This window comes from Centroberyx affinis, unplaced genomic scaffold, assembly GCF_046629955.1.
Source record: "Centroberyx affinis isolate AG114_WGS23_722 - 3 ecotype Tasmania unplaced genomic scaffold, CSIRO-AGI_Caff_v1 ptg005525l_1, whole genome shotgun sequence".
Classification (NCBI taxonomy): Eukaryota; Metazoa; Chordata; class Actinopteri; order Beryciformes; family Berycidae; genus Centroberyx; species Centroberyx affinis.
In genome coordinates, this window is record NW_027282774.1 from 29949 (window position 1) to 42297 (window position 12349).

At 42.6% G+C, this 12349-nt stretch overlaps 1 protein-coding gene across 1 annotated transcript in view; it reads left to right on the plus strand.

Moving 5' to 3' along the window:
- Nucleotides 1-12349, plus strand: part of LOC139667427 (NT-3 growth factor receptor-like) — a gene marked incomplete at its 3' end in the record, with an annotated part of 72941 nt that overhangs the window by 13168 nt on the left and 47424 nt on the right. Inside the window, exons 6-8 of the mRNA XM_071546879.1 lie at nt 4667-4972; nt 9404-9459; nt 10610-10712. Of these exons, the coding sequence (XP_071402980.1) occupies nt 4667-4972; nt 9404-9459; nt 10610-10712 (465 nt within the window). The remainder of the gene's footprint in view (nt 1-4666; nt 4973-9403; nt 9460-10609; nt 10713-12349) is intronic.

Consider the following 12349-nt stretch of genomic DNA (forward strand, 5'->3'; position numbering starts at 1 on the left):
ACAGTTTTGTTTAAGTATCTTTGAGCAAGACATTGAACTCCTATGTGCTCACATATAAGTTATTCTGGATACAACTGTCAGCTAAATGCTTAAAATATGAAACATCTGTTGTTGAAGGTGCACTTCAGTGAAATCAGCTAGTGTAGTGATAGATTGGAATGAAAACTTGCATACAAATGGCTCTTGATAGCACACGGCTTGTCCCCATTAGCTGTCTTCAGCCTGCCTGGGGCCTGCCATGGTATGGTACAGTCTGGTCTGGTGTGGTTTGGTATAGTACAGTCTATTATGGTTTCATATGGTATAGTCTGATAAGGTTTGATATGGTACAGCCTGATATGGTTTGGTATGGTACAGTTTGGTATGGTTTGGTATGGTACAGTCTGATCTGGTTTGGTATGGTACAGTTTGGTATGGTTTGGTTTTGTTTCTCCACTGATTATCCAGCTGGCCAAATAGCATGCAGCAGGATTTGAAAATACTGACATTTAGTTTCAGTACTAGAGTAAATCAATTATTTTATGAACCAGATATCAACATGCTACTGCTCACTGTTCAGAAACTATCTAACTAGCTGGCCAAGGTTAAGGTTAGGGTTAGACCAGCTTTTGCCTGGTTCTAAAGACAGTATAGCTGCTGGTTGTGATCTAGACTGACTGGCCAGAGGTGACCAAGTATAGTCTTTGTTGATTTGACTTCTGTGGCTTTCTGTCTTTATTCAGACAATGGATCAGCAGTGAGAGGTACAGACCTAAAGCAGAGATCTGAAACACTGGGAATCATGAAACTTGGTACAACCGCTGTCTCGTCTCTTAGCTAATGAAAGATGAGTGGGAGTCACAGAGGCAACAGTATTGTGTTGCATTGTCCATGGTCAAATCACCTCAAATTGGTTTAAAACAACCAATTTGTCCTTGCATTATGCAAAATTAGTAAGATGAAAAAAAACAGATATTGGTAGTTTTTCATTAGGTGGTGTGTATAAGTGTGTATATTTTCTTTTCATTCTTTTCATATTTTCATTTGATATTTGCAAAGCTCTATAGTACAATTTGAATCTGTTACAGTAGGAATCAGTATTTTCCTCAATAATCCTCTGACTTGGGGTTTAAGAGGGCAAAATCAGGCAGACAGCAAAGGACAAAAAAGACAGGAAAAGCATTTAGATCTTCAAAGCCTTGTTTTGAATCCAGCAGGTGAGCAGAGCGAATGCATGGAGCATGAGCGCTTCTGAAATCCCGGCGGTGTTCTTTTGCATGATTTAAGATGGCGGCTTTGATGGACTTGTTAGACGATGTTGTGGACTGAAATATATCCTGTATTAATGACACTGCCAGTCTCAGAGAATAATTTACAACCCGGCAAAAAAAAAAAAAAATCTCCATTATCAGGGAGAACAGCCAAATTATGCAGGTACATTTAGAATGCAATGAGGTGTTGCACAGTTACAAACCAAGTGAAATTGATGTAGCCAATTAGCAAGAATACACCCTCCAGCCCAGATGAAACCTCACAGCCTTGATCTGAGCGGAAAAAGAGAAGGAGAGAAAAAAAAAAAAAAACTCAACCCTCCACAGCATAAAAGCAATGATAAAGCAATGATTTGATCGCCATCAAAAGCCATGTTCCTCCAATACCCCGACCATGAATTATAGACCTCAGCTCTTACATAAGTATACCCTTTGGATTGGCCCTGGGCATTTTTGGGACAGACTGTATTCAAAGCCAATATTTATCAAAGGAGCCCGACGTTTTTTCCCTTTGTAGCAAGCTTGCTGCTGTAGAGCAGGATCTATTGTGGCTCTTTCTAATGCATCACGCTACAGGACAGGAGAGATTTGTCACCAATTCAAACACTCCCTACCGGAGCAGAGCTGCTAAGGACCACGGTGGCATGACAGATTGGCTTCACAACGTATAGTCTTCGGGGCTTCCTCCAGACGGACACTCTATGGATGTACATCTCCAGGCATTTTTTTTTTTCTGTTGACACTCTCTGCTGGTGCTGCAAATTAACTTATTAATTTTTCACCACATGCTCTGATGGTAATTACATTTCCTCCCCAGTGCAGCCTATTGTCTCTGGAAATGTCATAAAATAGCTTAAACTGCTGCTCTGATTAGGGAGTAATCTGATTGACAGCGAAATTACCAGCCGTCAAGTGACATTCTCTGCATTCAAAGATGAGCTCCCTTCTTTAGCGAATCTGTAATTAACCACAATGCAACTTCTGCAGACCCATTGTTCTGCTCCTCTATGGAACAATGGCCATTCTACAGCAGTGTGGACTCACATGATTCACCATGCGCCTTTCCCATAGTCCTATAGATACTCTATAGGTCCAGCAAGGCACGAGCCTGATATTCAGACTGAATGGGAATTTTGTTCCCGCTCCATTATTCAGTCTGAGATTGCCTCCATGTTAGCCGTTTTCTGTGTGTCTTTGTAAAGACAATATGTTGGTTGAGAGGGTGATTTCAACAAATATTAGAGATTGGCTCGATTGTTTCTTCAAGTGAGAACAAGCCGTTGACTAAAGCAACACTAGACTCTGAATCGCTCGACAAAATCTGAAGAGACGCGATTCAGGAGTCTACCCTAACCCTCTAACCAGGCTAGCAAGGCACTAATACTGCCAGGGTTAGGTGTTCAATTCTCTGTGTAGCTCAGTGGGTACAACAAGGCACTCACACTGCCGTTACTTATGTCTAATTAATATGGAATTAGGTGAACGCTATCTTTGTGGGCCCTATGTGACGTCACTGTGCTGCTTCTTTAAAATCTTAATCCCATGGCCTGGAGGGAGCAATATCTGGCAGCTCTGCCCCGCAAAACTGATTCTCTTGTCTGTCGCCGGTGGCCATGATGTCCTATCTCTCGTCTGGCTGGAACATGGCATTTGAAAGGTGCCACCAGTGTTACCATTAGATAACACTGCAGAACTAGGCTTGTATTCAGTGTCCCCGCTGATCAAAGGCATGTAGTTATCAAAGCTTGTCATCTATATGAGCGCCACACGGACACCATGTTGTTATAGAGCAGTATGGAACGCTGTAATGACTTGTATTGTATTGACTGGGACCGGGATGACAGCCGCGCTGAGGGGAAAATGGATCGGTCCCTGACTGTCCATCAACTAGAGAATTTAGTATTTTCCTCTCGCTTTTTTCTCCCTTTAAGCTGCGCTGCTATATGCCGCCCTCTCTTCATGTCTCTCTTGCCTCCTCGCTCTTTCTTTTCTCTCGTCTCTATCTTTTTTTCTCTTTCTTGCTGCACTCAAATTTTTAGACAAAATCACAGCTCTGCACACACCCACACACACACACACACACACATACACACATGCACATGCAGGCATGCTCGTACTGACACACACCCACTCTCTCTTTCATTTCAGTTGAATGGCTTTATTGTCGCAATTGTCTAACAGACACAATATCACCAAAGCAGTTTATAAAGTGACAGTTTTCAAAAAACAATAGGTACTTTATACATTTAAACCTTATTGAGATGATTATTTAGTTTGAAAATGTGCTATACAATTATATACAATACATTATCATCAATCCCTCTCTCTCTCTCTGTCTCTCTGTCTCTCTCTCTCTCTCTTACACACACACACGATTCTCACAGGGATGGTACTGCAGATGGGGATTCCTTGGGGCAGCTGCAGGGGTGTCTGAATGACAGGCCAGGACAGGGCAGCTAGAGCATGCTGATGGCACACACACACACACACACACACACACACACACACACACACACACACACACACACACTACGTTCTGGTTGTATGGGTAGGATTAATCATACATTCATATAGAAGACTGCAGGCTTTATTAAAACCCAGTTAGACACAAACCAACAGAATATTAGCAGAGGGGTGGTTGGGATGCAGAGCAGCCAGGGAGAGAGACTACCATGTAACGCCATCTGCCAAATATTTCCTTTTGATGATGTAGCTGCAAGAGTGACTCATCGCAAAGACAAATCAGTGGATGAATTGTTTATGAAATGTATCTGATGGTATTAAAGTGATAAATTGCCTCTCAGCTTGGCAGTGTTGTGGATTCGGAGGTGTGTTGCTGCATGACAGGAATGAGAGGCTGTGTGGTTGTTTACGCAGAGGAGACTCCTCTGTCTATACAGCAGACTGGATTAGAAGGAGATCTATTTCAAGCAAGAGGAGTCCCGGTATCTGTTTGTTTTCGTAACTGCACCAATATTGTGCTGCTGCAATATGTAACTCACCGCAAAAGGCTCATAGCCGCTGTCAGGCAAAAGACCTGCATGTCCAAAATGTCAACTTTTAAGGAACAAAGAAAAACAGTCCTGTTTTTAGTCTGCTGGCCAGACATTTTTGAGGTTATCCGATGGGTTTTTGAAAGGGTTTCGTAAGCCCAAGGGTGGCAGGATTTTCTCAACCCATAGAGGACCATTTAATCCTGCCACTGAAGTTAAAACATGCAAATCACCCAAACTGGTGAGGTTTTCACAGGAAAACAGTGTCATGAATACCAGAGGGCAGCACATCACGAATTGAAAATCGGACTTTTTGATGATCTAGGAATTGAGGCTTATTTTGCTGTTGCCCTCGTTGTAAGTCGCTCTGGATGGAGCATCGGCTAAATGCCTAAAATGTTTTCCCTTCCTTCCTCATTGCAGTTCCTCCGGTCATCCTGAAACTGGCTGAACCCGAGCGGCGCCACGACACCTGCATCGAGTTCACGGTGCGCGGCTACCCCCACCCCAAGCTGCGCTGGTTCCACAAGCAGCAGGAGATTCTCCAGAGCGACTTCATCCGGACCGAGATGGACTTCTACCAGGACTACCTGGAGGGCTGCCTGACCTTCCAGAACCCCACGCACTTCGACAACGGCAACTACACCCTGGAGGCCAGCAACCCTCTGGGAACCGTCACCAAGACCGTGTACGGACACTTCCTCATGGCCCCGGACATCGACGAGGACGGTGAGTTGAGCTGATATCTGCCTGTTGGAAGACGGTATGAATTGGCCTGTGATGGGCACTTCATACTGTAGAGAGGAAGAGGAATTTTCACCCAGCTATTGCAGCTGATAGTATAGCACTAATACCAGAGACAGCATTCTTCACTGTGGTGATTATGGGTGATGAGTGATGCATTGCCGGCAGCTGGCAGCGCTGAAGTCCCCATAAGCACAGTAAATAACATGCTCAAGGGTATTATGGCTTTCATATAATGGTTACCAACACATTTTCTACTGGAATGTTTTCTTCAAAGTACTGTACTTAAAAGAATGAAAGCACAGGAGGGAGGAAGAAATGTGTGAAAAGTGAAAAGTGTAGCTCCTTAATTCCCACAAGAGATAACATTGCAACTAAACCCCGTTGTTGGGAATTCTTCATTAATTATCGTCACAGTCGGATCATGTCCTTTACCGCTTGGATTGCTTGGTCTAAACTACCTGTTGTAAGAATAATACGTAAAATTCGAAACAACACACACATATAGGAGCTTTTCCCTGGGAAAGTTTATTTTTTTGTTATTAAAATCTCCCTTCATGGGGTGTAGGGTGCAGAGCTGATCCCTACTCATTGGAAAGCAGCCAGGGTTCATCCACAGTTCAGTCAGGTAGATTGTTCGCTTGCAGTTCATCCTGAGTTCACAAGGAGGGGGATAAACCCACAAAGACTGGCTAAATTTCTCCCCATGGTCAATATTCCAAGGTTAATACCTTGTGTCAATTTATTGACTTAGCATGACTTTATCTGTCTTCTCTTTTGCAGAAATAGTGGAATATGGTGAATATTTGTATTTTCATTTTTATCTGTGCTTTTGTTCGCTTGTTTTGGTGTCGTTCCAACAAATCACAGCCCAAACTATCAGATCCAGGGTTCTGCAGGAAAATCACATCCACCCCCAACTTGTAGATGCCCATCCAAAGCAAATCATTTTACATTGTTGGTGGACCAAATCCTGACATCTATTTTGAGTTTTTGTAAGACTGTCAAGATATTAACCATAGTGAAAACTGTAAGAATTGGTTGCTTTGTGTTGCTAACAGTTATAAATACTGTGACCAGACGTCCCAGTTTGTTCGGGATTGTCCCGGTTTCAAGATGGGTGTCCCGAGTCCCGACAAATATCTGTAAGACACTAAAATGTCCCGGTTTTCAACATTCACTACCAAATTGTCCCGGTTTTCACCACAATTAAAATAATAATAATAGTATTATACTTGTTTTCATTGCTTACATAGACATTTATCATGTTCTGTCCTGCTCATTATTACCTGAATCCAACAATGATTTGTCTGTATGTGTGTCAATCAATCAATGTGTCGGCTGTTGCTAGCCTATGACGCTTGTGGCTCTGTCTGACAGAATCTGTCAGTACGCTAACGGTTAGCTGTCATGCCGAAGAGAAAGTCGGTCTTTTCTAAAGACCTCAGTTTTCAAATAAACTATGTTTTGGTGGATTTTTTGGAGACAAAACATCATTTTTGGTTTGCTGAGGCGCTGTCCATGGTGTTGAAAGGTGCAGTCACTAGGTGTGCTAAGCGCTGAAATAATTGTCCCCCATCCTGATGAAAACGCCTATGGTGCGTGCATAAGCGCATACATGTGCGCGTGCATGAACGTGTGGTACACTTAAGGGTCCCAGTTTGGGGGTTTGAAAATGTGGTCACCCTAGTTATAAAGGGAGACTAGTAGCATTGCTAGCCAGTTAGCTGGACCCTTGCAGTTTTATTAATCTCCAGGAAGGATTTGCTGAACATATCTGCTTTTTTTGTAGTGGCGTCCTGCTTCACATTCATACAGTTCACACCTACGAAATGCCCAGCACAACCACAGTCTCCTACTGTGAGTCACAAAACAGCTTTACAGCTGAAGCAAATGGGGTTTATGCCTTGCTTGAGGGCACCTCAAGTTGCTGAGGCAGGAGAGAGTGTTTCTCATTTACTTTCCTTGCTTGGATCAGTCCGGCCAGTCCAGGGATTCAAACTGGCGACCTCCTGCTCACACACCTGCTGCTCTAACCTCTAACTAACCAGCTACAGTGTAAACATGCCAGCATTTGTGTGATGGCAGTGTCCCACCCTGATAGCCAGTGATGTGTAAATGTTTGTGAATAAGTAGTGTGGTGATATTGCTGGAACGATGCGTCGGCCTGCTCTCACGCTGCATCATAAATCTCCTGTGTGTGACGTGTGGTTTGGCCTCAGGCCGTTCTGCCGGCCTCATTGTCGAGGAGTTAAACAAAGTGGGCTGGTCTGATCTCTGACCTTCATCACAGTCTTCCTCCATCTCCATATGAGGCCATTCTTTCTAATCAGCCATGGATTATAAAGCTGGATGGAGACGGATGGACACTGTGTGACTGGCTGCATTAGGCAGAGGACGGCCGTTCTGCCACACACACACACACACACACACACACACACACGCACACACACACACACACACAGCTTGGGCAAGCAAAGGGGGAGAGGTGGTTAGGTGATGAGAGTGTGAAACATTATAGCAGCAGTATGTGAGGGAGTTCAGCCACAGAACTGAGACTGATAGGCTGAATGATGTTAATGCTGCTGAGTGAAGAGAGAGGAGGAGGACAGAGGGAGGACAGGATGAGGAGAGAGGGAAGAGAGGAGGAGAGGACGAGGAGAGAAGGAAGGGGAGAGGGTAGTTAGGGCTCACACACACACACACACACATACACACGGTAATGTGCTCCAGTGTACCGTGTGTCTGAGCCAGTGGCAGTCAGTCTACCATGCGGCCATTAATTTGCCCACAATTACTCTCTGATGTCCTGGCTGGAGGCCTCAGACTGGAGTTTCCCCGACACCAGTTCATTTCATTTCATGGCTCTGTGTCCATCCTCTTCCAGTCCTCTCCTCCCTCCACTTGCCAAAACACTGTTGTCCTCCCCTTTGCCAAAATTTGGGTTTTTAAAGGTGCAACGTGCAGCATTTTAACATCAAGAAATGATTACCACATTCATTTTGAGACATTAGTATAATTATTGTAAACAAACAAGACCATTGGCGAAAAGATTGGCAGCCTCTACACTGTATTTTTTGTGTGCCATTTTGCGGATTTGGCATGAAATCTGCTGGATTGCTTTACAACACAACTGGAAATTGCTTTATGGCACAAAACACGAAGAGGGTGCTGTTCTTCCTCTTTGTGACAGGAAGCAATGGGGTTTATGGGAAATGTGGTCTTGACCAGCACTAACAATACCACTGGGGTGAGATAGAGGCTACCAATGGACTTGACCATGGTCTCATTTGTTTACGGTAATTCTATCAAACTATCCCAATTAATTTGATAATGATATATTGATGTTTAAAAATGCCACATGTAGCAACGTTTAAAGGGATATTGGATTCAAACACTTCCTGGGATGAGAAGAATATTGCTCCACATCAAGAGCACTACAGGACTTTCGTTTAATTTAACAAATAATAATTAAAAAATTAATAAATAAATTTTAATAAAACACACAGAGGGACAAGCGGCATCTTTTTCAGAGTTTACATACAAGGAGAGGAATACAAAGGAGAAAAACACAAACATTTTAAATTATGAATTAAAAACTTTCACCAAACATTAATTAAAACATTCAGCAATCATTTGGCTGTGTGGAGATGATTAGTGAAGTATACCGTCAGTGAAATACACCAGGGAACACTTTAGGTAGCCTTCTTCCAGTCTATTAACCTGTGTATTAACCCATGGAAAAGCATTTTAAGTACACAGTGATATTGTGTAAGTATTTAACGAAAATAGGTTCATACACAGGTTCATAAACTGGGATATAAAAAACTATAAAGTAATATACTCTCAACATTCAGGTAATGTACTGGGTAACACTTATTTCAGTGTCTTTACTCAACATGATGTGCACTTCCATTTTAAATGCACTGCTTGTGAAATACAGTTATTAGTCTAATAGTCTATTAGTTTACAGTGTCCTAATTGTAGTGAATTAAGCTGTGTACTAAACTATGGAAATGCATTGCAAGTATACTGTAATACTCTGCAAGTACTTAATGAAAATAGGCTAATACACAGGTTAATACACTGTAAAAGAGACCAGTACAGTGAAATAATAGTTAGTGTAATATTTTGTTGATGTAATTCACTGGGTAACACTACAATGGCCTATTCCAGTATATACACAACTTTATGTGTATTGTGTACTTAAAACACATTTCCATAGCTATAACACATGTTAATATACTGGAATAAGGTCATTATAAGATAAAGTGTTACCATAGTTTGTGAAACATACTCATTAGTTTGTTATATATGTTTAGTGTAGTGGACTGTAAACCACAAGATGTTAAGGTTTTATTTCTCTGGCATTTCTCTTTATTTCTCTAACGTCTGTTTGGTGTTTTTGTGTTCCAGTTACTTCGGCGCCGTCAGACAGTGACTCGGGCCGGCCAGATGAGGATACGTTCGGGGTGAGTTTTCTCCTTAATGATGTTGATGAAAGAGCTTCTAAAGATGTCGCCCCTGGACTCACTAGAGAGCCGTGTGTTTCAAACCAAGTCTAACAGGCTTTTGTTTGTCAAAGGACCCTAGTTGGGATTTATACAGCGTGTTGACACGCAGCACTGATGCACAAAGATTATAACACACAAAACAATGTCGAAAACATTATTTTGGAGCTGTACGTTTTGACACTAATGATGTAGATGATGGTAATGCCATGCTACAGTGAGTAATGCTGTTTTGTAATGTTATATAATGGGATGTGGGGATTCTGTACAGGATTGTTGTTCTGATCTAAAAATACACACAGTCATGATACTGTAAGGTGCTTTGGATAAAACTCTCCATCTAATGGCACACATGAATAGTGGAAGTCAGGTGAAAGGGTTACTGTAATCTGATTACAAGTCATTTGTAATTAGATCGATTGCATTATTCCTACTTGCATTGAATAGGTGATTACTTGTTGATTAAATGTCATATTATTCACCTAAACAACATTTTATATAACTTAAAATAATGCTGAAACATGAAATAATGGCTAATCATAAGAAACAATCAAATTGTTCACTGTAACTGTCTATTTTTTCATTATTTATTTAACCTTCACTTATCCAGATTGTTTAGTTTACAGCTATAATCTGGTATGGTGCATCAAATGGTGACATTTATGTTTGAACTGTACATTGTCCCTTTTAAATAAATAAATAAAATAAAATAATAAAAATAAATTAGACCCACTGAGATCAAGAAACCTGGTTGTAGGTGATGATGATGAGCAAGGCTGTGGGAAGGCTTTGTTGCATGTGACTATAAAGTAGCTGCTGCGATTTTTTTTTTTCCAATTCAAATTTTTCTTCCTGGCTCACACTGCACTGATAGTAAATCTGGGTAGTAGACGAGGATTACAGTCTGTCAGATGAAATACATCACATCCAAGACAGGCGTTTAACTTTCACGTTCTTTCCAGATTGGAGTAATCTATGAGAAAGCAACAGTAATCAGATTGCGTTACTCAACTGGTATAATCCACTGGATTACACTGCCGATTACAGTATTTACCTTGTGAACAGAACCCTCCCATCGCTGCCTGAGTCTGACCCACTGCTTCTCCCTTAGGTGTCCATCGCTGTGGGCTTGGCGGGCTTCGCTTGCGTCCTCCTCCTCGTCCTCTTTGTTCTCATCAACAAATATGGCCGCCGCTCCAAATTCGGTATGAAAGGTAAGTCTACATAAACAGACAGACAGGCAGACAGGCTAGCAGCGTGCGGTTAGATTTGTTTTCCCCTTTCTGCCAGTTGCATCATCGCACAGAATCCATACCCTCCAGCTAATCTTCCCTTCAAAACCTTTCCTCACCAGAAAATGTACAGATGCAACCATTGTAGAAGTCCCACTTTTTACTGCATGTTTTCTGAACTACAGTTCATTCCCAAGAGGAACTGTTTGGAAAAAATCAACTTTTGTTCTCTTTTGGAAGGGACAGTGGATGGTCTGGTAGCCGGCTGGTTGCGAGGCACTAGGGGTTTGTGCTACAATATACTAATTGGGTTCTGCTGTATAACGTTCAAGGAAGAGTTGGCTGCAGCATCAATGTAAGACAGATGCAGGATAAATGCATGAAGGCATTAACGGGAAGTTTTACATCAGCTACTGTAGAGTACACCGCATGCAACCATGCACAAATGCCTATGCAAACACATATATACATGCACACACACACGCCCACACATATGTACACCTTCTATGCTCATGTGAGTGTTTGCTATGTGGAGGGATTGCAGAAGGGATCCTGAATTAATTAGCGGACTCGGTGCTGTCGATCACGCTGAGGAATTCAATAGGATTAATGTGGCTTTTGTGCATGCTGAGCTTTCGTTTTGGGTCAGCTCCAGGTTCTGCTTATCTCCCTGGCGTCGGTGTCGGGGGAAGAGGCGCGATCCGCCGCAGCGCTGATCAGGGAACAGAGAACAGAGCAGAGGGGACAGGAGGGAGGCGGCTGAGGTCCTGTGATTCAGGCTAAGTGTCTGGCCGCCCGGGCGCTAACTACAGCTCTTATCAGTTGGCGGGCTGCGTACTGGCATCTGCTCCTGTTTTTGGCGGTTTCTAGGGATAAACAGTCCGGGTATCGCTCACACAACACCCCACCCCCCTCCCTCCCTCCCCCCACAGCGCACTGGGATTCAAGCCTACAATCCCACTCCATTAACCAGATGTTCTCTGTTGTTTTTTCTTTTACGTCGGTCTGCTCGTTTCTTCGATTCTCCGGAGACTTGTAGCATTCGTCCCTGTTGGTTTTTCTTGCTGTTAGGTTTTTTTGTAATCAAAGTATATTCTAACAGCAGGCCGCCGTGCCGCCCCCACCCCCTCCATGCATGTTCTTCATATCATACCGTTAGCATGGTGTAAAGTAGCATTAGCCACTGCCACCCCTTAATTAGCTACTTAGCAGGATTAGAGTTCGTTACTTACCTCGGTAAAGAACTCTCTGCTGTAATTATTTAGGGGTGGCAATTATTGCGTCGCCCTAAAGCTGGCTCTAATGAAGGATGAGTCTTCTAGTTAATGAGGCTTTACAAACCTGTTGGAAAAGTCATGGCAAGTCAAATAAATTTGTAAAGCGCTTCCAACGAACAGGTTGGTAATGTGCTGAAAAAACAAAAGACACAAATCCAGACCCAGAATAAAAAGATGATAAAACTGAGATGATACAAGAGACAGCGAGAGATCTCAAACTCGAAGACATGGAGCCAGAGCTTGAGCTTGAGCTTGTGTGTGTGTGTGTGTGTGTGTGTGTGTGTCTGGAATGAAATTTGAAAGAAAGTTACAATACAATACAGTATCCACAGTCATTTTGTA